The 26,705-nt window shown below is 31.4% G+C and overlaps 1 protein-coding gene across 1 annotated transcript in view; it reads right to left on the reverse strand.

Moving 5' to 3' along the window:
* The window catches only part of LOC126881108 (clavesin-2-like), a 92,295-nt gene that overhangs the window by 31,339 nt on the left and 34,251 nt on the right, over nt 1-26,705 (reverse strand). Inside the window, exons 2-3 of the mRNA XM_050645153.1 lie at nt 19,313-19,472; nt 149-404 (exon numbers count right to left, since the gene is read on the reverse strand). Coding sequence (XP_050501110.1) covers nt 149-404; nt 19,313-19,472 — 416 coding nt within the window. The remainder of the gene's footprint in view (nt 1-148; nt 405-19,312; nt 19,473-26,705) is intronic.

Raw genomic sequence — 26,705 nt, forward strand, 5'->3', positions numbered from 1 at the left:
AGAGCGAAACCGGTCGTCGGAAGTTACAATAAATGATTAAGAGTACGTCTGTCTTTTACTTCATTTAAAATGAACTCTCACATGCAACCCATTCAACATTGGAATAAAATTTCTTTTGTTCAAATAAAAAAAACATAATAATACTTGCCTCTATAATTAATATACTGTCTCTTATGACGGTTGGAGTAAATCTCAATAAATGGTCCATTTTGAAATATTGCTGGTCACACAGTAAAATGGTGCCCAAAACTAAATTATCGTCTTCTCTAAGTGTTATCTCAATGCTATTTAGGACTTCTGCAAGCCATCCATTTACATCAAAGTCATTGGGAATACAATCTTTTATTTTCATAACCGTTACGCGATAACTATCGTCTACCAGCTTAGGTAATACGAAAAAATATCTAAAATAAAATACAAAACTTTATTAAACGTAATGTTGCTATAGGATATTCCATCAATTTACAACTTTTTATATTTGAAAGTATCGACTTGAATGATAAACCGTGCTAAAAGTGGATATTTAGTGGAATATATAGTTAGTAGTACAAAAATAGCACAAATCTACAACTGATGTGTTCTATTATCTTAAAATTATAGTGGTATAGTCTAAGTAAGGAATATAGTGAAACGGTGAGATTTGTAGGTTTTGGTAGTTCGGCTTTAAGGGGATGGGTACGAACTTTCGGCTTCAATGCTATTTAAGTGAGGATTCATTTTTTTCGAATCCTGAGAAAACTAATAAATATTTTTGAAAAATTTAAACGCAGAATGAAAGATTACGTTCTTACCGAGGGCCGAAAATCAATGAAAACTTCTATAATGTTTATTTTAATAAGTTACAGGGGTGAAAAACTAGGAGAAAATGTAGTGTGATTTTGAATTTCAAATATCACATTCAAAAGAAACTTTTTATTCATTCTAAGGGACTTTCAGCACTCGGTATTAAAGTAATCTTTCATTCTGCGTTTAAATTTTTCAAAAATACTTATTAGTTTTCTCAGGACTGAAAAAAATTATTACATTTAAAATACATTGAAAATATTGACAGGCGTCAAAATTTTGCATTTTGTTCCTTTCCCCTTAAGCTACAGTGCAGCGGCCGATTTTTTCTGATAATTAAATATGTAATTAAAATACTTTTTTACTTAGATCCACATATTATGTCGTTAAAGCAGGACATATCCAGGGGTCGGACAAATAATCCCCGGACATCTTTTGCTCACTCTGCTTTGGCAGCGCCGGATAAAGAGGCGGGCGAGCCGGGCGACCACCCGGGGCGCCAAATTTTGAGGGAAGCTGATATAAAAATAAAATATTTTTTAGATTTTATATATTATTTTTGAACATTTTTCCTAAGACATTGATTGAATAATTTTCTAATATTATTTAAAAGAAAACTATTTTTATCTATAGTCAGAATTTATAACTAAAAAAAAAGAATAATAGACTAAAACCAAAGTCCACTATTAAAAATAATACACCTAAGAATTGTTATGGCTATTATCACTCATACAAAATTACTGCAGACTACAGACAGATTAAAAAGTTAATTCATTTTTTTGAAACGGTTATTTGTCACGTACGCCAACAATCTATAGTATAAGAGCTAGTGAACCCTCCGACTAACGGTCGTCCTGTAAGGCTAAAAATTTTTCTAGTGATAATTCATAGCACACCAAGGCTAAAAACCATGACCTGGCAGGCCTCAGCGGTGCACGTGTATCTACCAGGTGAATCGAAAAGTGCAAATTTAGGGGGTAAAATAAACTTTCTCCTGTAAGGTTTAAATTTAAGTATGTGTTTGAGTAAGACATTTAGAAGAAATGTGTACAATGACAGGCGATTCTGAAGAGCATAAGACCTTGCCAGGCGAGGAGAAAGATTATGGGTTTTTCCTAAAATTATTCTTTTTGCATCGAACAAATTTTTTTTAAAATAAATAAAAATAAATTTCGACCACGAGTCAGGATTCTGTTAACCGAGATACGATAGTACCAAGCGGCGCCGCTAGGAGGAGCACTTCAACAATGCGTCTCAGAATACTTTAACGAAACGTGGTCATTTTGTACTCTAAACCGAGTAAAGTATGAAAAAGAAAAGAAAATAATCGTTTTCGTTTTGATTCAATTCGAGTCTCTTGCCATCCTCTGACACCGTGTTTCGGGGTCTCTACCCCTTATCAAAGAGGCTATGCAAGTAGACTGAATTGAATCAACTCGAAACGAAGAAGAACTGCATATATTAAAATATCTGCAGCAGAGTGTGGTTAGACTGTCTTCTAACGGGGAATGACAAAATAAATAAAAATAAATTTCGACCACGAGTCAGGATTCTGTTAACCGGGATACGATAGTACCAAGCGGCGCCGCTAGGAGGAGCACTCCAACAATGCGTCTCAGAATACTTTAACGAAACGTGGTAATTTTGTACTCTAAACCGAGTAAGGTATGAAAAAGAAAAGAAAATAATCGTTTTCGTTTTGATTCAATCGACAGACACTCGAATCTTGGCAAAATTGAAATTTTTAGATAAATGTCCGATTTAGGGTTAAAAATGGCCGATTTCGCAATTTTCAAAATTTTCAATCGCTTATATAACAAAAACTATTAACTTAAGAGAAAAATCACAAAAGACGTTTTCTGTTTGGAATGATTCAAAAAACGTAAAAAAAAATTGTTCGGTGCAAAAAGAATAGTTTTAGGAAAAACCCCTAATCTTTCCCCTCGCCTGGCAAGGTCTTATGCTCTTCAGAATCGCCTGTCATTATACACATTTCTTCTGAATGACTTACTCAAACACATACTTAAATTTACACCTTACAGGAGAAAGTTTATTTTACCCCCTAAATTTGCACTTTTCGATTCACCTGGTAGATACACGTGCACCACTGAGGCCTGCCAGGTCATGGTTTTTAGCCTTGGTGTGCTATGAATTATCACTAGAAAAATTTCTAGCCTTACAGGACGACCATTAGTCGGAGGGTTCACTAGCTCTTAGACTACTACTTAAAAAATACAAGAAGATCCAATTTTAAATGATCAACAAATTCATGAATAGACAGCGATAGTAATATATTGGCGCTTATGTCATTATACGCCTCATTGGTTAAATAATATTTTTACTTTTTAGTATTTCTGTAAATTTGCATTAACACTGGGGCGTGTGCTTTTGTGAAACAAAAAAGTTTTTTAATATATAAAAAATAAATATTGGTTGTGGAATTAATGAATTTTTATTATATTATGTTAAACAAATTTCGGTAATGAGCTATCCACGTAATAAAAAAAATGAATGTATAATTAAATTTATGGTAGGAAATCATATCTAATATTAAATATTACATTATCATGAGGTAAATGACGAGAATTTTGAACATTTGAAGTAATTTTTTTAAATTATTATTGTCATCGATCTTAGTAAATAAATTTACCTATTCTTTCATTATAAAGTGATTTATTTCTTCTTTTAAATTTTTTTTCTACCAAACTGGGCATGTATCAATTAAGAATGACAAGTTCTTGTTGATATATGAATGTATAGAAACCTATTTCGAATACCTTGTAAGCGTTAAGATGTTTTATTTTTTGCATAAAAACGGCGCGTCGTCGTATGAAAAAAGGGGTAGATTTTTTGTTATAAATTGAACGAGGAATTCCAAAATGATTTTTTATTTTAAACATCTCAGTGACGTACTATTTTTTTAATTCAGACCATTACCGGTATGCGCGCCAACAATTCGATATAAAATTCTTAATTGTATGAAAAAAAGATGCGCAATAACTTTAGAGAAACAAATAAATCGTCAGTTTGTTAGATAAATCTCAAGACATACGTTTATAGAGCAACCTGTCATTATTTTGCATGTAGAATTACTCCTAAAGTTTGTCGCACTTATTTACATAGAAACACCCTGCATCATTTCTAAGGATTTACGGATTTACACAGTTTTCAGTGTATTCCGTCACTCAACCCTTCTGTCTAGTTCATTCTATTTTGCCAGTCCCCTTCCTGCAGATTTCTTTTTTCCATTACTTCTTCCACTTCATCTCTGAAAGATCTTCGTGTGCCTCTCTTTCTTTTTCCTATGGGGCTCCACTCTGTTATTTTGTTTATCCATCTTTTATGTCTGCTCTTATGACTGTCTGTACCTGGTTAATTCCTTCTGTTCTATGTAGTCTATTATATCTGAATTCGTTCCCATTCTTTTCTTAATCTCTTTGTTATTTATTCTACCTCTTTTTGTTACTCTGAAGCTTCTTCTCCTTCTTAGGAATTCCATCTCTGTTGTTCTTATTTTGGTTTTGGTTTTCTTATACAATTTTCACACCCATAAGTTATACTGAATACTTCTTGGATACTCCTTGTCATGGTGTATAATTTCAGTTGTTTCTTTGTTTAATATTATGAAACCTAAATACTTGTACTTGTATGTTCTTTTGATTCGTTTACCTTCGTCTATTTCCAGTTGTTTTATTTCTGTATTCTGACTGCATATTCTGTTGCCTATTTTGATATTAGCAACTTTGTTATTCTTGTAGAGTGATTACACTGCTTTTATTAATATTCGTGCAATCTCGATTGTTTCTTCCATTGTTCCCATGTCCTTGGGTCTAGGTATCGAGTCATAGGCCTACACATTATAGGTATAATAAAACAATTAATGAATGATTTTCAATTTAATTTAGATGATTGTAGAGGCCAAGGATATAACAACGGCTCTAACATGAACGGAAAAATAAAGGTGTACAAGCTCCTGTTTGCAAAGAATATCCTCGTGCTTTTTTTATACCATGTGGATGCCACTCCATCAATTTAGTCATTAGGGATGCGCATGCAGTGCGCTCAATCAACATCTTTTTTGGTATTGTACAACGTTTATACACATTTTTTCCGTTTGTTGAAAATGTGCATTTATCTTTATCTTTTCTCGTTCCTTCGTCGCTTGAACTTCAAATGCGCTTGTTATGTTATGCCATAGGTATGTTGCATCAATTATTAAAATATATCGCCACTTCGCAAGAACGTAGGCTTAAGTCAAAAACGACGATTTTAGAGAAGAGGCGTTTTAAAATTTTATAGATATGACTATTGGCATAACTCCGAATAAGTTGTTACTTTAAAGAAATTACCTATACAATTTTGTTAGAAATATATCTAAATACAAACTGTGATAACTAGATAAATTTATAAAGTGTTAAAATGGTTAAATTTTATCATTTTGTTGCCCATATTAGAGTTGAGTCTTTTTTCCTGAGAAACATTCACTTCATCGTTGTTAAAACGCTGACCTAACTACAAAAAGGGTCCTTATTTTATAGAGAATTTTCACAAAAACTAGTCGTAAATATAATAACAGTCATTTTTGACGAGAAGTAAACACACAAATTGCTTCACATTCTGCGGCGTAACTAACTTGGGTCTGTATTCATACGAAAATGTATGTAATAAGTATTTAACTACTTTCGAGCCAAACAAATATAGACACTTAATGCCATCTCTTAGCGACTATTATTATTAACGTAATAAATCTTTATTCACGCGATAGATACTTTAGTGGTCCATTCTTTCACGGTTTTTGCTCTAAATTTTAAAGAACCGCTTGGATTGACATGAAATTTGGCATACGTATAGCTTACATGTCAAAGAAAAAAAGTGATATTGTGCCGATGTATGCTTTTGCCCTGGGGGTGACTTTCACCCCCTCTCGTGGGTGAAAAAATATATTTCCAAAATAAGTCCGGAAATGGGTAAACTGACTAATTTTAAGTAACTTTTGTTCTATAGAGCTTTTTCGCCAAGTCAACACTTTTCGAGTTATTTGCGAGTGAATATGTTGATTTTTCAACAAAATAACCACATTTTTAGACGGTTTTTTGCAAATAACTCAAGAAGTAAGTATTTTGTCGAAAAAAACGTTCTTCACAAAAATATAGCCTATAAAAAGGTAAAAAAATGGTGTACGCGTTAGGTCTCTGGATCTCGTAGAACCAAAGTTATAGCCAATGAAAAATAGATTCATATTCACCAAATTTCAAATAGAATATGTCGACGTGAAATATCTAAAAAATTAAGCACTTTTTGTGGAAAACCCATTATAACTTTTTTAAAGTGTTTAAAATAAGCTTTATTTCTTTTTTTACAAAAAGTTTCTAGCATTAAATTTAAGCAAGTTACGCTCAAAATAAAGTTGGTCCCTTTTGTTTTTGCAAAAAAAATTGGTAAGACCACCCCCTAATTAGCAACTTAAATGAAATTAGTCGTTACCGCTCCACAAATTGTTTTACTTATGTGGTGTTTATATTATGTGTAAGTTTCATCGATTTAAAGTGCTTATTTTTGAAAGAAATTGGTTTTAAAATAAAATTTTTAAAAATTTAAATTTTGAAAAATATGCTTTTTTTCAAAATAACTTAAAAATTGTTAGATACCAAAAATCTCAAAAAACAAAAAAAGTCAGATTTGCTTTTTTAAATATCATGTATTTTTTGTTTTTCTGTTAGACAAAAATTGATTAAGATTTGGTGTTTCTAAATTTGCATACATTCGTGATCAGTGACTCGTTCAACCCCTTTTAACTACAGCCTTTTCAATAATAAGGACTTTGAACCGATGAAACTCACAGATCATATAAACAATATATACACGGGTCAAGAAACTTGTTAAGTCATAACGATTAAGTTCATTTAAGATACTAATTAGGGGGTGATTTTTTCAATTTTTTTACCAAAACCAAAAAGGACTAGCTTTATTTTGAGCGTAACTTGTTCAATTTTGATGCTAGAATTTTTTTTTATAAAACAAAAATGAAGCTTTTCTTAAACACTTTAAATAAGTTGTAATGAGTTTTCCCCGAAATGTGCTTCATTTTTGGTTATTTCACGTTAAATTATTTCATTTGGAATTTGACGAATATGAACCTATTTTTTATTAGCTATAACTCTGTTTCTACTAGATGTAGAGACGCGATATATACACCATTTTTTTTTTTTTATTTTTTACAGGCTATATTTTTGCTACGAATATTTTTTCGACAAAATTCTTACTATTTGAGTTATTTGCGAAAAACCGTCTAAAAGCGTGGTTATTTTGTTGAAAAAATGAACATATTCACTGCCAAATAACTCGAAAAGTATTGACTTAGTGAAAAAACTCTATAGAACAAAAGTTACTTAAAATTAACCAGTTTATCCATTTCCTGACTTTCTTTGGACGAATATTTTTTCACCCCCAAAAGGGGGTGAAAACCATCCCCAGGGCAAAAGCACAAATCGGCACAATATCACTTTTTTTCTTTGACTTGTTAGCTATGTGTATGCCAAATTTCATGTCAATCCAAGCGGTTCTTTAAAATTTAGAGATTTTGCAATATTTTACCGTTAAAGAACGGACTACTTTTATTTTTAGTAGATCTGCCTTAATAAGTCAATTTCTCAAATTTTGACTTAAGCCTACGTTCTTGCGAGGCGGCGATATGTAAAAATACCTATATTTATTCAAGATATAGTACAATAGTTATTATTAATTATAAATAGTTATTTATAATAACTATTGTACTATTTCTTGAATAAAATATATTTTTACATAGTTCTTTATTATGAAATTTTGATGTTTTGACTTTTTTACTATTTTTAATATCTGCAGTAAATTTGAATGTTAGTATGAAAGGGCGCCAAATTTTGTTTTGCCTGTGGCGCTCAAAATCCTAGAACCGGCCCTGTGCTTTGAATAACTGTTCAAAACATTGCCTATTCGTGATGATAACTGCTGGACCTGAAAACGAAAATCTTGATTGTAATGCAAAAAACCTGTTCCTTTTTGTAAATTTAACATCAAAAGTATTAGACTAAGAGCCGCTATAGGTGAAATTTCTTAATCATTTTAGGCACGGTGGGACCCTATAACTTAAATAGTAGAACCTAAAAGAAAACGTTTGAACACTGTGCCGTCACTTTTCAGTGGCACATGCGTCGACAGTGGCGCATCAAACTTTCCACTTATGGACGGGATAAATAAATTAAAAGTTACCCTCTCTTAGTAACACAATTTATTTTTTTTATTTTTTTTTAGTTCTATGTGATTAGCACATAGGATTCAGCGTGATTTTAACCCACCACCCCCTTCCCCCTGCCCCCACCATCAAAAACTTTATTTTTCATTTTTATTTTTTTTTTGGTGGGATCCAATCAATTTTAAAATTTCAAAAAAATTACACGCATAGCTGAGGCTTTTATAAAACAAGCCTATTTTTTATAGACCCATAGGTTGAGTGTACATAACCTCAAAAAATTAAAAGAATTTTTTTTTCAAAAAAGCGTATAACTTTTTTTAAGGAATAGCTGCAGGTCTAATTTTTTCTTAATCTTAAGTATTTTATCAAACACTATATTTTAAATTTTTTTCAGATTTTTCCGTAAGGCTCTCCACCTTTAAAAATCCGAAAAACTGTTTTTTGGGGGGTTTTGGGGGATTTTCCCTATTTTATAGACTTCATAATATATCAAATCAATTTTGCTTTTATAGGTTATATGCAACTTGAAGTAACTGAGTCCTTTAGAATATTTAAAAATCAGAAAAACACGTTCAAACCCCCAAAACCCCCTTGAAAACAGTTTTTTGGATTTTTGAAGGTGACCAGCGTTGCAAAAAAATCTGAAAAAAATTAAAAATATATTTTTTGATAAAATACACAAGACTAAGAAAAAATTAGATCTGCATCTATCCCCAAAAAAAAGTTATATACTTTTTTCCAAAAAAAAAAAATTTTTTTAATTTTTTGAGGTTATGTACACTCAACCTACAGGTCTATAAAAAATAGATGTGTTTTATAAAAGCCTTAGCTATGCGTGTGAATTTTTTGAAATTTAAAAATTGATTGCATCACACCAAAAAAAATAAAATCGAAAAATAAAGTTTTTGATGGTGGGGACAGGGAGAAGGGGGTGGTGGGTTAAAATTACGATGAATCTTATGTCTTAATAACATAGAACTTAAAAAAATGAAAAAAATGAAATTCTGGTAATGAGGGAGGGTATTTTTTAATTTATGTATCCCGTCCATAAGTGGAAAGTTTGATGCGCCACTGTAAACGCATGTGCCACTGAAAAGTGACGGCACAGTGCTCAAACGTTTTCTTTTAGGTTCTACTATTTAAGTTATAGGGTCCCGTCGTGCCTAAAATGATTAAGAAATTTCACCTATAGCGGCTCTTAGTCTATATTTAGTCATCATCATCATAAATGGCGTTATAACTCTTCGTGAGTTTTTGCGTTTACTATTATTGCCTTCCATGTTTGTCGGTCATGTGCAAACAACATTAAAGAGTAGATATTATATCAGTATAAGATTTTGAGTGTATTAAAACAATTGATATTTCCACTAATTTCAATTCCAATGCCAGAACCATGCATCGCGAGGAAAGTTATACAAAGCCTTTCGATTATTTTGACTTTTTGGTACTTTTGGGAACAAATTGGGCATTAGGTACTATTCGATATCCCGTTTAAAAAAAAACGCAATCGAGAATCTGTGTACATTCATAAAAAAAATTTCAAAAAATTCACGGGAAAACTTTTAGAGAACTATTTATTCGGCAGCAAATATTTCTTGGGGATTTTTTCTCCAGGATTTTTTTGTGGGGATATTTTGTCCAAAAAAATTTGTGGGGATTATTTGCCCGAAATTTTTTGTGAGGATTGTTTGTCTGGGGATTATTTGTACGGGGATTATTTGTGGGAATAATTTGTGGGAATTTTTTGTGGGGATTTTTTGTCCAGAAATAATTTGTATGGATTTTTTGTCCGGGAATATTTGTCCAGGGATTATTTGTCCTAGATTCCTCTATTAACGACCTGCTTCCGAACTAAAACGGTTATCTTACTATAAAAGCAGTCCGACAAAAATTTAAAAATTTGAACACGGTGACGCATACATTAATTTAATTTCTGTTATCTGATATGCAACAAATTAATTACTTAAAAGTAACACGCGTTGTGTAGTTGCCACTACAGTTGGCTAACTGCACTCAATGGTCGAGATTAATAAGGGAAGCCATCAGAACTCAGAAGATTCTCGAACGGTTTGAGTCGGTATTTAGGTCTTGTAAATCACATAACAATATCTCGTGGACCTCACCACGACATTAACACAAACCAGTATAGAATCAGAACCAACATCAAATTAAAAGCACTCTAGAGATGTCGAGAGAAAATAATTTTTTTGTTGCACTTATTAAAACGATTTTATCTCAAAACAAGGTGGGGATGTTATTGTGTTTCAATTTATCAATTAAAGATAGAATAAAAATTTTATTTTTTTTTATATAACGTGGGCACATAAATTTGATACACCCTGTATATTGATTTGTAAATATTTATTAGAAGTTAGCTGTCGCGCAAGGTGGTTTCTCCTTAATGAGCTTTTCCCTGAAAAATAACAGACATTTGTAAATAAAAGTGAAGTGAAAGTTATTTAGGATTATAATTTTAAACCGATTGTTTATTACGGGAAAAGTAAAACCACAGGTAGATGTAATTATTAGTTTTTAGAAAAATAGAGGTAAAGAGAATTGGAATTTTAAATATGTTTGTTTAATGACAGGAATATTTAGATAATTTCCGAAAAGTCATTTGTTTTGAGTAGAAGTATTGTTTGAAGGAATGACTGGGTTTTTCGATTGAAACAGAGGGAGGTGGAGAGAGAAATGTTTCTGATTGGCTTGGCAATTTGGAATGGGGAAAGTTTTGTTTGAATGTTGAGACAGTTTTGGAAAAGAAAAGATTATTGTGTTACCGGCAGCCGAGAGGAGCAGTCAAAAATTTTCGTGAGTAGTTCAGAAGCAAGTACTAGTGGTTGTGTTTGATAAGTGAGAGTAGCTGAAAAGTGGAACGAGAGACAAATCAAATCGAGAAGAAATACCTCTTTGATTCTGTAAAGTCTAAGAGAGTAAGTTACAAGAATTATCGTTATTAAAATTATTTGTGACACCAAGCAAAAAAGATACTTGGGTCTCAGGAGATTATTGTTGAGAGAAAGAGAGGAGAGAGATTTGGAGTTTATTGAACGAGTCCTGGTCAAAGGAAGCCTGACTTGTGTTTTGGAGAAATAGTTGCTGGTATCCTGCTGGATTGTTTGCTGAATACGGAGAGGGCTTTGATTGGTAGCCTAACATAATCAACAAGGAGGAGCTGTTTGGGTCAAGAGGAGACATCATTGTGTGTGAATCAAAAAGGTCGTAAATAACCTATGTGATAGATTTTTTTTATAATCAGAAGTTAAATTTTTTTTAAAAATCATACAGAAGTAAAAAACTTCATTTGTACAATGGTATAAAAAGTTTATTAAAAACTATTAAAAGTCATCCAAAAGGATCTGCAAAACGTTTTCGATCTAGATCAGATTTTCCAGGGGTATTTTCCCATTGATTTTGTTTAAATTTTTTTCGTAAAAGCATATGAATTTAAGATTCCAACATTTCAAAAATTTAATAGGAAGTATAAGTAATTTTGCGAATACCAAATTTGTTTGTTTAGCTGGGTTTATTAATGGTATCAAGAACAAAGCGATAAATATTTGTTTGAATTAGATTAATTTATATGGTAAAAGTTTCTTTTGGACAGTTATGCCCACAGAATTTAATTGATAAATTTACAGAACATTGCTTTTGATAATAAAGGTAATTGTATGTTTTTATTTATGATTTTTCTATTTATTTCCTTTTCCTATTTTATCCCGATAAGGATCAACTAAGAGATACTGAAACCACGAGAGAAGATAAGTATAACATAAGATAATTTAGACATTTTTTATATTATAAAAAGGCACCCTGAGATTCTTTCTTAATTTTTATGTATGATTTGCGTTAATTAAATAATTGATCAAGTAAATAATAATTAATATAAAAGTAATATAAAGCAGATCATAACAATATGCCTCACTTTGGTGAGGCGACAACGTTTTGGGCTGAAAATTTCAGGACAGCTTCCCAACCACCTTATGAGTCGATGTGCAAAAAATAGTTTTGAGGTGACAACGTACCCCTTTTCACTATTTGTTGGTTCGTTAGTTCGGCAGTATATCACTGGCGCTAGTATCGGCATTGCAGCAGTGACTAGCTGTATGTTGTCGCCTCAGCATATAAATTCTACTTTTTGTTTAACAACCGGTACCTTGTTGCCTCAGATTTTGGCAACGTCGCTTTCAGTTTGCATTGGGTATTAGGCCGTGAAATATAAAAATATGCGCCGTCGGTACCGTAACAAAGCAGCTAAAAACTTTATGATATAAGTTGCAGCTCACGATTTAAAATTGTTGCCCTTATACAGGGTGTCCAGAAACTCTACCGACAAATGAAAAAACGAGATTCCTCAGATAATTTTAAGATAATTTAACCCAATTCACTTAGTCCGAAAATGCTTCCTAAGGGAGCTAGAGCTCTTTGAAGATGGCGTCTTGTAATTAGTTTTTCTTAAATAGCGCCAGAACGCTTCTATTTAGAAAAACGAAAATTATTACGCATATTTATCATCCAGATATAAATCCATTCCATTCATTGTGGATTTCCAGTACCGGTCATAGGCGCCCGTTTTGGGTACGGCAACGGTTATTTTATCCCATACCTTTTTTATTTAATTTTTAAGCATTTTTGACTATGGATTATTAAATTGTGAATTATTCTAGTACTAATAGGTACTCTTGCTTTAAGTCCATAGAATATACAATTTTCTAGAAACATCGATTTGAAAATTTTTCGTTTCTTGAATTAAAAAAAAAATTAAAAAAAAAACTATTTAGAAAACGAAAACTGGTACATTTGTTTATATCCCAGAGATGAATCGGTTTCATTAATTGCAAATTTTTAGTACCGGTCATATGCGTCCGTTTTGGGTAGGTCAACGGTTATTTTATCGCATAACTTTTTGTCTTTCATTTTTAAGCATTTTTGACACTAGATTATTAAATTATGAGGTATTCTGGTACTAAAAGTTACTCTTGCTTCAAGTTGGTAAAATACACCGTTTTTTTAAATTCTTTTCAAATTCAAAAAACGAAAACTTTTCAAATAAATTTTTCTAGAAACCGATGTGTCCTACCGAATTAAAGCAAGAGTATCTTTTAATTCTAGAATACCTCACAATTTAAAAATCCAGAGTCAAAAATACTTAAACGCTAAAGACAAAAAAGTTATGCTATAAAATAACCGTTGCCCTACCCAAAATGGACGCCTATGACCGGTACTAAAAATTCACAATGAATGGAATCGATTTATCCCTGGAAGATGAATAGGCCTAAATAGAAGGGTTTTGGAGGTATTTAAGAAAAACTAATTACTAGATGCCATCTTCCAAGAGCTCTAGCTCCCTTAGGAAACATTTTCGGACTAAATGAATTGGGTTAAATTGTCTTAAGAAAATATCTGAGGAATCGCCTGTCTTCGTTTGTAGGTAGAGTTTCTGGACACCCTGTATAAACAAGTTCTATAAGAGAGAGAGCATGCCGGAATAAAAATATATTAGCTGGTCGCATAGGAATTAATAAAAATTACAAACAGAATATTAGTAATCATGGAGCGTATGTAATACTTAAGTAGTTATTATAATATGGAACTGAACAAGTCTATGCCCCAAAGGATCATGAAGACGAAAGGATAGGAAAATTCTAACCAGTCATTAATTTAATCCTAAAAAATAAAAAATTCATTATATTATGTGACTTTATTACAAAAGTAAGAACATAAATTATTTTTTCTGTAACAGCAGTAGGAAAAAAATAACAGTTATGACAAAGGATAAACACTGATATACCTACTATCGAAATTACAGAAAGTTGAAAAACACTAAAATGAACCTGAATGGCTTAACACAAACAAAAAAAAATATTTAAAACCAAAATAAATATCTTTATGTGGGTGACATGCAAACGGGAATCAATCTAAGTAAATTTCGTATAGGAATTTATCATTGAGCCACAGTATAAAGAGGTTTCATGGAACCTCTTTATACTGTGATTGAGCAGTAATAGCAACAGTTTCAAAAATCTCAAAAATGAAACAACAAAACACTATCCAACATCAGAAGTTTACTACTTCTGCTCTGAAAGAAAAACCTGTATTCTGACATTAAAATGTTTGAATAGAAATGACAACAGTAATATTTCAAGCAAAAAAAATATAGGACGATAAAATGAGAAACTAACAAAAATAAATTGACAAGACATGAAACGAACAAAATAACTGAAAATAAGATCTTGATAGATGGCGATGTAAAGAAAACACGGGAAATACATATCATCGAAGTACCCTTATTTTATTATTTATTTTATTTACCATTGATATTGCTCACCAGATTAATATCCTTATAGGTAATTTGCATGTTTGTGCTTATTTGTTTACGATTTTTTCTAGCCCTTCAACTGATGCGTTATCTTTCCTGATCCTCATATATTTAGGTTTCTTAATATTAGGATTCAGTCCATAACGCTGACTCACTTCTGTAACTTTATTGATTATGTCTTGTAAGCCTTCTAGCTAGACTATTAGCAAATGACGGTATCATTATAAACGACATAACAGAATTTGCAAGCAAAAAACCGTGGTGGTTCCAGTAATAATTACGGTTCTGAATCGCAAACCCTTACAGCATGTGTAATGGATCCAAGAAACGTTGTCCCCAAATTAAATGTTAAGGAACAAGAGTCTTCTACAAAACGAAAGATGTAGGTAGCATTTACATTTACGTTAATTTTGATAATTCTCACTTAAAAAACCATAAGAGAGAGGGTATAAACTATGCATGTAGTGGAAGAATGCGAACCTTCTCTATATTTATTATTAAGTATAGAACGATGGTAAATAATAATACGATTGCTTTAAAGCATATTTTAAGACCCAAAAATTTTGACGATCTCAAGTGCTCCAAGAGTTTTATATGTCAAAAATGAATAACCATTTTCAATTTCGTTGCAACGCGAAACTACAGGCGCATCATATTCTAGTCCAATCAGAGAGCGCTGCAAGCGCCTCTACAGGTTTCGAAACTTATTAGTCTCTCATCAGGAGGCACATATGCTGCTCTCTCTGACCCAACTAGGACAAACCTCGGCGTGCAGTCACGAATTGCAACGAACGAAATGGCTGGGATGCCCTAGCGGCAACTGCTAGCAAAAGACTAAGTTTTCAAACTAATAGCACATAAAACAACACCAAAAATGTTGCTCCACATCCTACCAGATTGAAAACAATGGGAACCTTCTCTGGTTATACCTTTGAGGCTTCTAAAATTTGCAAGCCATAACGGATGCTGAGACTAAGGAAGATGAGGGAATTTTACAATTTATAATTCACGTCTCATCTGCTCAGCGAGGTAAAGTTCCAACGAGAATGGTTCCCTTCGTACTCCAATCAGAGTAAACATGTAAACCAAAAATTAATAAGCATTTTCAATTTCGTTGCAACACGAAACTACTTAGTCTTTAGTTTTATATATGTATACAATAATTTTAAAAAGACCTTCAGTTCTCCTACTCGTATTATCGCGTTGCACTTGGGTACGTACCTAAAACTATGTTGCTATGAACACCTCCATTTAATACTAAGGGTCGATTTCTCATACCTGCGTTAATCTATGGTTCAGTTGAACCAGGTTCACCCGTGATCTGTGGTTTTGTTTGAAATGCATTTCTCATTGCGCGTTCATGTCAGCGCTCGTTCTACAGCTTTCGAGAAACGCCAACAGATGGCAAAAGGTAAAATACTGTCGCCATTTTGAACTACCATTTTTATGCTGTTTTTGAATAAAGTTAAATTTAAGTATTTATAGTCAAATAGTCATTTTAATAATTATAAATAAATATTATAAAAACAAAAATAATGTTATCGTTTATCGTTAGGCTTAATATAATAAAATAGGATATATTTATATTATGACAGCGTTTCGTGTTAATACAACGCATGCGTAGTCCATGGAATCATCTGAACTGAGTTCGGAAATCTTTGAACGGCCGAATTCTACCGTTCAAGCATCGTTCAAGTTTAAACTGCCATCGGTTGAACGTGAATTGAGAAAGACGATTTTGACTTTAAACTGACGTTTACTAGAAGTTCAGGTTAAACTGGAGTTGAACTCGATATGAGAAATTGGCCCTAAAAGAATCAGCTGATTTTACGTGTACAACAGAAAGACAAATACAGGAATTGGCCAAGGGCTATAAATACATAATTTGAAAACGTTGCTGACAAATCGTTGGAGTTTGGAAATTGCTTCTCTCGCTAACAAAGATATTCAAGAACAAAAATTGCCAAAGCTAGTACCACTAAGTGATATTAAAATATTTTGAGAAGAAAGTATTAAAATTGGTGTGAAGTGTCAGAAGACGTTTGAGAGCAATATTGATAATGTTGAAACATAAAAATTTAGTTAACTATGCTCTAGCATTAGCCATTATTTTTAACAGAAGACGAATAGGTTATGTTCAGTATTTAAAAATTCAGCAATCTAGTAACGAAAGATAAACGGATTTCAGTGATTTTGAAAATGTTTTAACTGAAGGAGAAAAGGCACTTACGAGAGGACACAAAATTCCAGTGTGTTCTGGTAAAGGTTCTTGAGCTGTTGTTATTTTACTTTCAAAAATGTTGCAAGGTTTCATAGAAACTTTAATAAAACATAGACATGTCTGACATGTCTGACGTCGTCCGACGTTAATAACTATATGTTTGCAGTTCCAGGCAGTAAGCTAAAATGGGACAAAGGGGGATGTTTCGATCCGTAAATTGATAAGCAAAATGATTTTAACAAACTCTGAAGCTATATCAAGCAACAAATTACGCAAAAATATTGCAACAGTAGCACAAATTTTAAGTATGTCCAAAAATTAAACCTAAATAATTTGTCAAGTTTATGGGGCATGACGAAAAAATGCATGATTAATGTTATGAATGACATTTATCAAACCGTAAAATTGTCAAAATTTTTAATAGTAATGGAAAGGGATTCTCTTCCTTTAGAATATAAAAGAAAATCGCTTGAAGAACTAGATTTTCACCACGATTGAGAAAAATGCGGAAGAAAATAAAAAAAGCAATCTTCAAAATACGAATAGTAATTTTCCAAGTATTGCAGGTATGCAAAAAGTTAAAAAAAGTAAAGCGTTGGTTGCAAAAGATAACGTTCTGGCTCAAACAAGTAAAGAATTTAAAACGGACAGTGACGATAAGTACTATCCAAATAAAAAAACTATTCAAAGCATCAAAAAACCAAGCAAGGGAAGATTCCGAATGCGATTCATATGTGCCTCCACAAAGAAGAAATATTAAAAAACAAACCTTTTAAGAGAACACAAAATCAAAAATTCAACATCTCATAAAAATAAAATATGTATGGCATATGTAAGTTTTTTATAAATATGATGCTGAAGTGAAAATATAGAAATATTTTTTTTACTTTTTGTTGCTATTTTTATAATTTTTTTTTATTCTTAGCTTTTTTATCGCCCACAGCTTTTGCGTTGAATTTTTTTAAACGATGCAATTTTAGCCAGAAATTTCAGAAAACCATTTTCGCCCTTAAAACCACCCCACCTTCACCACCTTATGGATTATTTTCGTACACTTTGCTGTAAGAATACGTTTTGTTGGAACATTTTTACAGCTATGTATACTAGTTTACTGATTTTTAATTAAAATTTTTAAATAAACCGTTGACACTTTTTTCTGTGAGATAGGTAATATGTTTACTGCAAATAATAAATTATATCGTTAAGAGCCTTTATAATTTTACTGTATAAGAGCAATAATTCACACAAAATAACTTGGCTTAGCTTAATTTATTGCAAAATACTAGCTTGGAATATCTACTAATAAATTTTTTTTAAACATATAATCCAAACAAACCATGTTCATATCTTAAGCTTATTTAAAATATCAAAAATAACCATCCTTTATTTTTAATGTAAACAACAATAGAACATGTGAACAAGTTCCCACTATTTCTTTACCTATATCCGTAATAAATACCTATACTACCTCTCGCTGTGCACCAAAGTTCGACCCACTCAATCCTTTATTCATTTTCGAATATTTGGCAACGCCGTCTGCGGCAACAATGTACCCTGGGCTCATCGGTAAAGATGAGAGGTTGAATATCTTTAGACACAAGACACATTCCATCAAAAAACAACATCCGAGACATAGACATAACAGGAGGACATAACAGGAGATCCAGGGAGGTTGAAGAGGGCGAAACACATTTCTGAGAACTGGTGTTGGATCTTTGATTCTATTCAGAAAATTTTCCCAGCCCGAAATAGTGAATGTGTGAGTTATTCGTAAGGGGATTTTTCCACATTATCTATTTCATTTGTTTGATTTTGTTACGATTGGTCGGTGAACCAACTTTGTATCTTTTGATCACTGAGTGTGTTCAAAGATTGACTTCTTTTTTTTTGTTTTTTAAACATATATTTTACTTTAAGTAATTAGGGAATTAAAACTTGAGACTATCATTGTCAGATGATGCGTAGATATACGCTCCTGTTATGTCTATGTCTCGGATGTTGTTTTTTGATGGAATGTGTCTCGATATTCAACCTCTCATCTTTACCGATGAGCCCAGGGAGGTTGAAGAGGGCGAAACACATTTCTGAGAACTGGTGTTGGATCTTTGATTCTATTCAGAAAATTTTTCCCAGCCCGAAATAGTGGATGTGTGAGTTATTCGTAAGGGGATTTTTCCACATTCTCTATTTCATTTGTTTGATTTGGTATATATATATATATATATATATATATATATATATATATATATATATATATATATATATATATATATATATATATATATATATACCATTTATACTTAAACCTTTCAGCTCAGCTTTAATATTTTCAATGGCACTGATCTCTAGTGATATTTGGACGCGCGTATGTGTCACCGAAGTTGCAAGGGTTAAAGGAACCGATCACTCTAAACTCCCCTTTCTGGTAAATTTTATGATTTTCTGTGGCTTATGTTAAGTCCTTCATTTGAAGGACTAAAGCCCAGCAACTACTTTCAGAACCTTTGCATTCTATCTCTCACTGTGCCATTCAATTTGCTACAGACATGACGTCTGTAGTTGTTGAGTTAATCGTTCTTGTGATTATGTCGTAGGAGAAGTTATCGAATACTCCTTGTATATCGAGAAATGCACCCAGGATCAACTCTTTGTTTTCCAGAATATACTCCATTCTCTCTATGAGATGGTGTTAGAGGTTTCGGAGAAATTTTATTTTTTAAGCTATACACAGAGCTATACAACAAAATGACATGTATCTTACCTTGATTCAGCAGATGTTTTCATAAATTGACTTTTTGGATTTGCAAATTGGAATACATACGGCATAGTTGATCTATTTGTGTAGTACAAATCAATTCTTTGCTTCGTTTTTTCCAAACTAAATTTATTAATCCATATAAAAGAAGCAATCATGTGATCGCCTAAAATAATAATATAAGTAAAAAATGAGGTCAGAGACGACATCAGAGGATAGCAAGGACAAGGAGAAGGACCGTGGGGTTCGCACAATAGCATGAGTGGACATATTTTTAAAATGAAAATTTCTATAGGCAAGCTTGACTAATATATAGCTACTTTTTCAGATAAGGAAAAAATCTGAACTTGGCATCCGCATAAACTGGGTTAATAGTGTAATACCTAAGTTGTACACATTTGACAGAAATCATTTAAATAGAATTTTATTTAATTTTATTTAACTTCATTTAATTTTATATAATTTTATTTAACTTCATTTAATTTTATATAATTTTATTTAATATTTTATTTAATTTTATTTATTTAAAAAAATCAAAAATTGAAAATTTGGAATTTATATTTAATATCAGTAGAAAAACATGTGCTCCACCATATTTAAAAAAAAACTGAACAAATCAACCTCTATAGGGTTGAAACCACCCCGGACCCAGTCAATAATACTAAATTCCGGATCCATACTTAGTTTCACCATAAAACATGGGTCTTTTATACTTTTTTGAAGTTATACTTCTTTAGTTATACTTCTTTGGGCATTCCAACGTCATGTAAAAAATTATTCAATATGGCGGCTGTGGTTAAAGAATGTGTTGTTGTCATTTTTATTTATGGTTATGGTTGTTAAGTTGTGTTTTAAAAGTTGTGAGAACAGAGACAAAGTGAGTTTATAGTTGTGCTGACTTTTTAAATAGTTGTTATATAAATTTTTGGACTTATAAAAAAAAGAGTACCTATGTGTACGTTGTACGTACGTATGAAGTTATACTTACTTCTATTATTATGATTTCAATGAAACAAATATATTTCAAACATTTTAATTGTATTTTTATTTAAATAGTAAACTAATTTTAATACTTAAAATAATACCAAAAATTAAAAATAACGTTAATACGTCATTTTTTATGAACTGTAGCCTACCCGTAATTGCTTTTCCCTTGAGGAATCGTAAAGAATCTAAAAAAAAACGTCAGATTTTCTACACAAATCTTTAATTTTAATTTTAATAGAAGTATAAATTCTTACGTGCATACAAAGTACACACACATTCTTTCTTTTGGATAAATTAAACATGTCAATCCCTATAGGGTTGAAACCACCCCGAACCCAGTAAATAATAGTAAATTTTGAATATATATTTAGTTTTGCCATAAAAAATGTTTGCACTATATTTTTGGAAAGACTAAAATCATATGCTGCACTAAATTTTTTGTAAAAATTGAACAAATCACTTATACAGGGTGAGTCATGAGGAACTGTACATACTCCTACCTCGTATAGAGGCTCCTATGGGGAATAACAAATGACCATTAAAAAGTGTCTGCTCCCCTTGTTTAATAATATACAGGGCGAGTTTCTCATTTTGACAGAAATTTATATTCGTCATAATTTTTGAACGGTCAGATCGATGTGTCTCTTATTTTTGTCAATCGTTACACTATTACCGCCTAATTAACTGATTTATTCAAACTAGAAAAAATCAGGTCCGGCTTTAAATAATTAGGTCGTTTGGGTCTTAGAAAAAAGTTCACCCTTTTTGAAAACTCTAATATGAATTTTACAAATTAGACAAATAGGCAATTAAAATGGCATATTTATTTTTTCCCCACACGATTACTTAATTTTTTATAAAAAAATCAAAGGACATCGCACACATCTTATGGAAAATATAATGTCACTCAAATTCAATAAAATTTATACGAATAGATTCGTTTTAAATTAACGGTCAAATCTTATCATTGCGCCAACTCTATATTTTCAATAATAAGAGCAGAAATTGATATAAATAAATCTGAAATCAAATGGGTACGTGCATAAGTTAGAGAGAGAAAAAATATTTTATAACACCCAAATTGTCGGTACTCCATAAATCAGCCGATTAGTTTCACTAATCCGCTTAGGCCCAGCGGGGGTTTTAAGCTCTTTTGAATAGCACCCAGAGCAATTGTGATGGTAACTTACACTTTTACTGGCTCAAAAAATGTGATTTCGATAAACTTTAATTGCAATTTGAGCCGTAATTATACGTAATTAAGAGTTGGCGCAATGATAAGATTTGACCGTTACTTTAAAACGAATCTATTCGTATAAGTTTTATTGAATTTAAGTGACATTATATTTTCCATAAGATGTGTGCGATGTCCTTTGACTATGAATTAAACCATAGATTTAAAAAGTTTGGTAAAGTAAACCATAGATTTAAAAAAATTAACTTTTATTACAAAAATTAATTTTTTTAACAAATATTTGATTTAAGTTACCACCCAATCAACTGATTTATTCAAACTAGAAAAAAATCAGGTCCGGCTTTAAAAAATTAGTTCGTTTGGGTCTTAGAAAAAATTTCACCCTGTATACGCTTTTTGAAAACTTTAATATGAATTTTACAAATAAGAAGGCAATTAAAATGGCATATTTATTTTTTCCCCACAGGATTACTTAATTTTTTATAAAAAAATCAAATTTGACTATGAATAATAATTAAAAGTTTGGTAAAGTGAACCATAGATTTAAAAAAATTTACTTTTATTACAAAAATTAATTTTTTTGAACAAATATTTAAATTATGTTACCACCCAATCAACTGATTTATTCAAACTAGAAAAAAATCAGGCCCGGATTTAAAAAATTATTTCGTTTTGGTCTTAGAAAAAATTTCACCCTGTATACGCTTTTTAAAAACTCTAATATGAATTTTACAAAAAATTAGACAAATATGCAATTAAAATGGCATATTTATTTTTTTCCCCACACGATTACTTAATTTTTTATTAAAAAATCAAATTTGTCAAAATCGGAATTTTAACCTAAAAATGAAAAAAAAAAAAGATGAAATCACGGTTTAACTCGCTACAACGTTCCATTTAAAAAAAAATTTCTGAAATTTTTACAGCACATATCTCTTACGATTGTGAAGACTATGACAATTGTTGTAGACTTTCAGTCTTCTTCTCGTAAAAGTTATGAATTTAAAAAAATAAAAGGTGCAGCTTCGTGAATTGCAAAGTTAAATCGCAAAAATTAAGTAAAAAAATTTAAAATTTATCTATTTTATCACGTCTATGTTAAACTATAGAGTTCAAAAAGAAGTGTTATGGGGAGTTTTAGATCTAGACGTGTTATAGAAAAAAAAATGGTGAAACTTTTAATATTAAGAAAAACGTTGTTTAATTTTTTTTATTTTTATGGTAAAATTGCGATTTTGACAAATTTGATTTTTTAATAAAAAAAATAAGTAATCGTGTGGGGAAAAAATAAATATGCCATTTTAATTGCCTATTTGTCTAATTTGTAAAATTCATATTAGAGTTTTCAAAAAGCGTATACAGGGTGAAATTTTTTCTAAGACCCAAACGAACTAATTTTTTAAAGCCGGACCTGATTTTTTTCTAGTTTGAATAAATCAGTTGATTGGGTGGTAACATAAATCAAATATTTGTTTAAAAAAATAAATTTTTGTAATAAAAGTTAATTTTTTTTAAATCTATGGTTCACTTTACCAAATTTTTAATTCATAGTCAAATTTGATTTTTTATAAAAAATTAAGTAATCGTGTGGGGAAAAAAATAAATATGTCATTTTAATTGCCTATTTGTCTAATTTGTAAAATTAATATTAGAGTTTTCAAAAAGCCTATACAGGATGAAATTTTTTCTAAGACCCAAACGAACTAATTTTTTAAAGCCGGACCTGATTTTTTTCTAGTTTGAATAAATCAGTTGATTAGGTCGATCTGATCGTTCAAAAATTATGACGAATATAAATTTCTGTCAAAATGCGAAACTCGCCCTGTATATTATTAAACAATGGGAGCAGACACTTTTTAATGGTCATTTGTTATTCCCCATAGGGGCCTCTATACGAGGTAGGAGTATGTACAGTTCCTCATGACTCACCCTGTATAGCGCTGAAACCACCCCAAACTCAATCAATAATTTAAAATTCGAAATATATACTTGAAATCACCCTAAAACCTGTTAAACAATAGAAAATTTAGTTACAGAAAGTTTCAATAAGTATATAGATATTATTACGGTATACCATAAGGTATGATTAATTATTTATATGGGAAATAAGCCACAATTAAAATGAAAAAAATAATTTTATTAACGTTTCGACGCCCAAATCGGGTGCCGTTGTCAAAATACAAAATATTACTAAATAAACAAAAATGTTGTTGCTAAGCAAAAAAATTCTTCTAATAATTTATTTAATCTGACTCATTTATATTGGCAATTTAGACATATATTATACATTTTAAAGTAGAAGACTTTAAAATGATATTGCCAATATTTATGAGTTGCGTTCCTGGGACGACTTACTGAAAGATAGTTCATTCGATTACATGAAATCAACCCCAACGCAAGAATATCCGTCACAAAAAAATTATAGCATGTGATATGTCTTTAAAAAGACAACCAAATGCAACGACAGTAAAATTCTCGCGTTAGAGACTTCATAGTAAATCACAAGGGAAAACCAGGAAAAAACCTGTGATACTATCCCTTTTACTATCCTGTCTTTTTAAAGACAGATCACATGCTATAATTTTTTTGTGACGGATATTCTTGAGTTGGGGTTGATTTCATGTAATCGAATGAACTATCTTTCAGTAAGTCGTCCCAGGAATGCAACTCATAAATATTGGCAATATCATTTTAAAGTCTTCTACTTTAAAATGTATAATATATGTCTAAATTGCCAATATAAATGAGTCAGATTAAATAAATTATTAGAAGAATTTTTTTGCTTAGCAACAATTATTTAGTAATATTTTGTATTTTGACAACGGCACCCGATTTGGGCGTCGAAACGTTAATAAAATTATTTTTTTCATTTTAATTGTGGCTTATTTCCCATATAAATAATTAATCATAAAAATGCCACAAGGAAATAGCTTCTCGATTTTTCGAATGATGCCAAATAGGATTTCAGTACCGTCAAAATTCGATACCGAGCGATAAGAAGTATTAACTTATTAATAATTTATAATAGGAAAATGCTCTTGTTATACTAATGGAGACAATAATAAGAATTTGTGAATATTTTTGAATGAAACTGAACACCGATCAAAAGATTAACGATCAAGGAACGAGAAAAAGAACAATTAATCTAAATCAACATAGTTAAAGAGAGATAATCATCATTGAAAGAAATATCGAATGAAGAAGTTAAGACAACCAGAAGGTATTTCTGGTTTCAGAATATCTAAAACAGTACTGCATTTTTACTTCCGATATTATTTTCACTCAATACGAGAAGCTTAAAATGTTGAAGTCTCTTTCCAGGAATATTCAGGTAAACGCATCATGTAAGAAGAATAATACCTACTATTGAAAAACCAAAAAGTAATGAAAGAAAAACAATAACTACAAAACCTTCTAGTGCAAAAAAAAAGAAAATTATCAGATGTTCGAAGCGCTGTGGTAGAATTGAGACAAATGAACTCTGAATTGATGCAACCTGAACCGGAAGAAAATGGATACAAGCAACTAGAACCAGAAAAATCTTTACTAGCATAAAAAGATACTCAGAGCATTCTAACAAAATATAGGATTCAATCCATACAAAGCGTGCAATCAAAAAACATTATGGAAGCATTACAATACAAAAAAGAAGATTCGCTGTCATCAATGCAGAGCATTGACACTTCACTAGCCGATTCTTACTCCTCACCCATGAGTCAAAGTGAACCAGAGTCGTCTCACCAGGACAGCGACATTCTCGTATGTGCCCTTACTAATGCATTATAACTTATAATAATAATTATTAGTAATGTTATTTTCAAAAAATTTCGAAGGCAGTTACTTGTTGCATTACATACTTCTGGCACAAAAATTGAAATGACAGGCTTTGAAACGCGAAAAAAGTGTTGGCGGCTTCTGTAGCTCTATCCGGTGGCCAGAAAACATAACTTTATTTCCAGTTTTATTCTTGCTGGAATGGCATCCCTCATAAGAGTACACGAGCGCTATAAAAGCGGCGCCACCATTTCTAATAAGTTGTTAAAATTGTTAGGGGTCAATCTTAAGCACATTCTGAATCCTTCGTGTCTTCTAATGCAAGTTCTGCGAAAAGCAAAGCTGAACCTCCTAGACCAGGGCATTTAGCACTAAATTTGGGTCCCGGTGAATTCGTAACTATTTTAATCCCCCATCCTAATTACAGGCCAACTGGTAACCCTGCCGAGCAGTTAATTTTTCGGTAACCCATCAAGTACCGTTAAATTTGTAACTTTCTTTTCTAAGTAGTTATAGTATGTTCAACAGTAAATGGTTTGAATTCAATTAGTGCGGTCGTAAATATTATTAAATTTATCTGACCTGGCCCATTGTTAAGACCCACCCGGAGCGATAAGCCACCGAGGTAGACAGAGTTGGTCTTTTGCAATTAACACTGACTAGACGGTACTCCCATAATAAAGCCTAAAATAAATTTTACCTGAAACCGGGCCTTTGATACTATTATCGGTTAATCCGGGCTGTTTATAGTGGTAACTAATTGAACTTAACCATTTACTGTTTAACATACCATACTAACGAAGTTGATAAACTAATACTGGTATTTCAGGTATATACTTGTATAAATTACCCTCTTTGAAGATGGTGTAAAAGTTATTCATCATTTATGTGTATTGTCTCTTGGACGAGTTACATGAGAAAGTCGAAATAATTTTTTTTTAATTAAATTGAGACAAAAGAAGAATGTAGGTATATAATTTATTTAATTCGAAATACATTTTACTTTGTCCTAAAACAGAAAAAAAATGTTTTATTTAATAAACAACTATTGTTTTTCACTTAATTCAATATTAGTTGCCACCCACCAGCCTCTTAGCAGTTTTAACATTTAATTTAAGTGAAAAGCAATGTTTATTTTTCAAATTCAAAGCTATTCAAATTCAAGCTACAGATATACAAACTAAACTGATAATTTTTGATAATTTCCCGTCGTCAAGTATATTACGTCAGATGCCCTTGGTTGCTATAAAAAAATACATTCAATGACATTAATGACAATTAATGTTTTAAAAATTATAAAAATGATTACAGTCAAACCCGCTTATTAGAGTACCGCTTATAGGAATATCCCGGTTTATGGAATAAACATTCGAGGCCCCGAAACCTTTCCATTTACTCATTATTAAATTTATCCGTTTATTGGAATATGATTTAGTAAGATAG

Source organism: Diabrotica virgifera, chromosome 3 (genome assembly GCF_917563875.1).
Source record: "Diabrotica virgifera virgifera chromosome 3, PGI_DIABVI_V3a".
NCBI lineage: Eukaryota > Metazoa > Arthropoda > Insecta > Coleoptera > Chrysomelidae > Diabrotica > Diabrotica virgifera.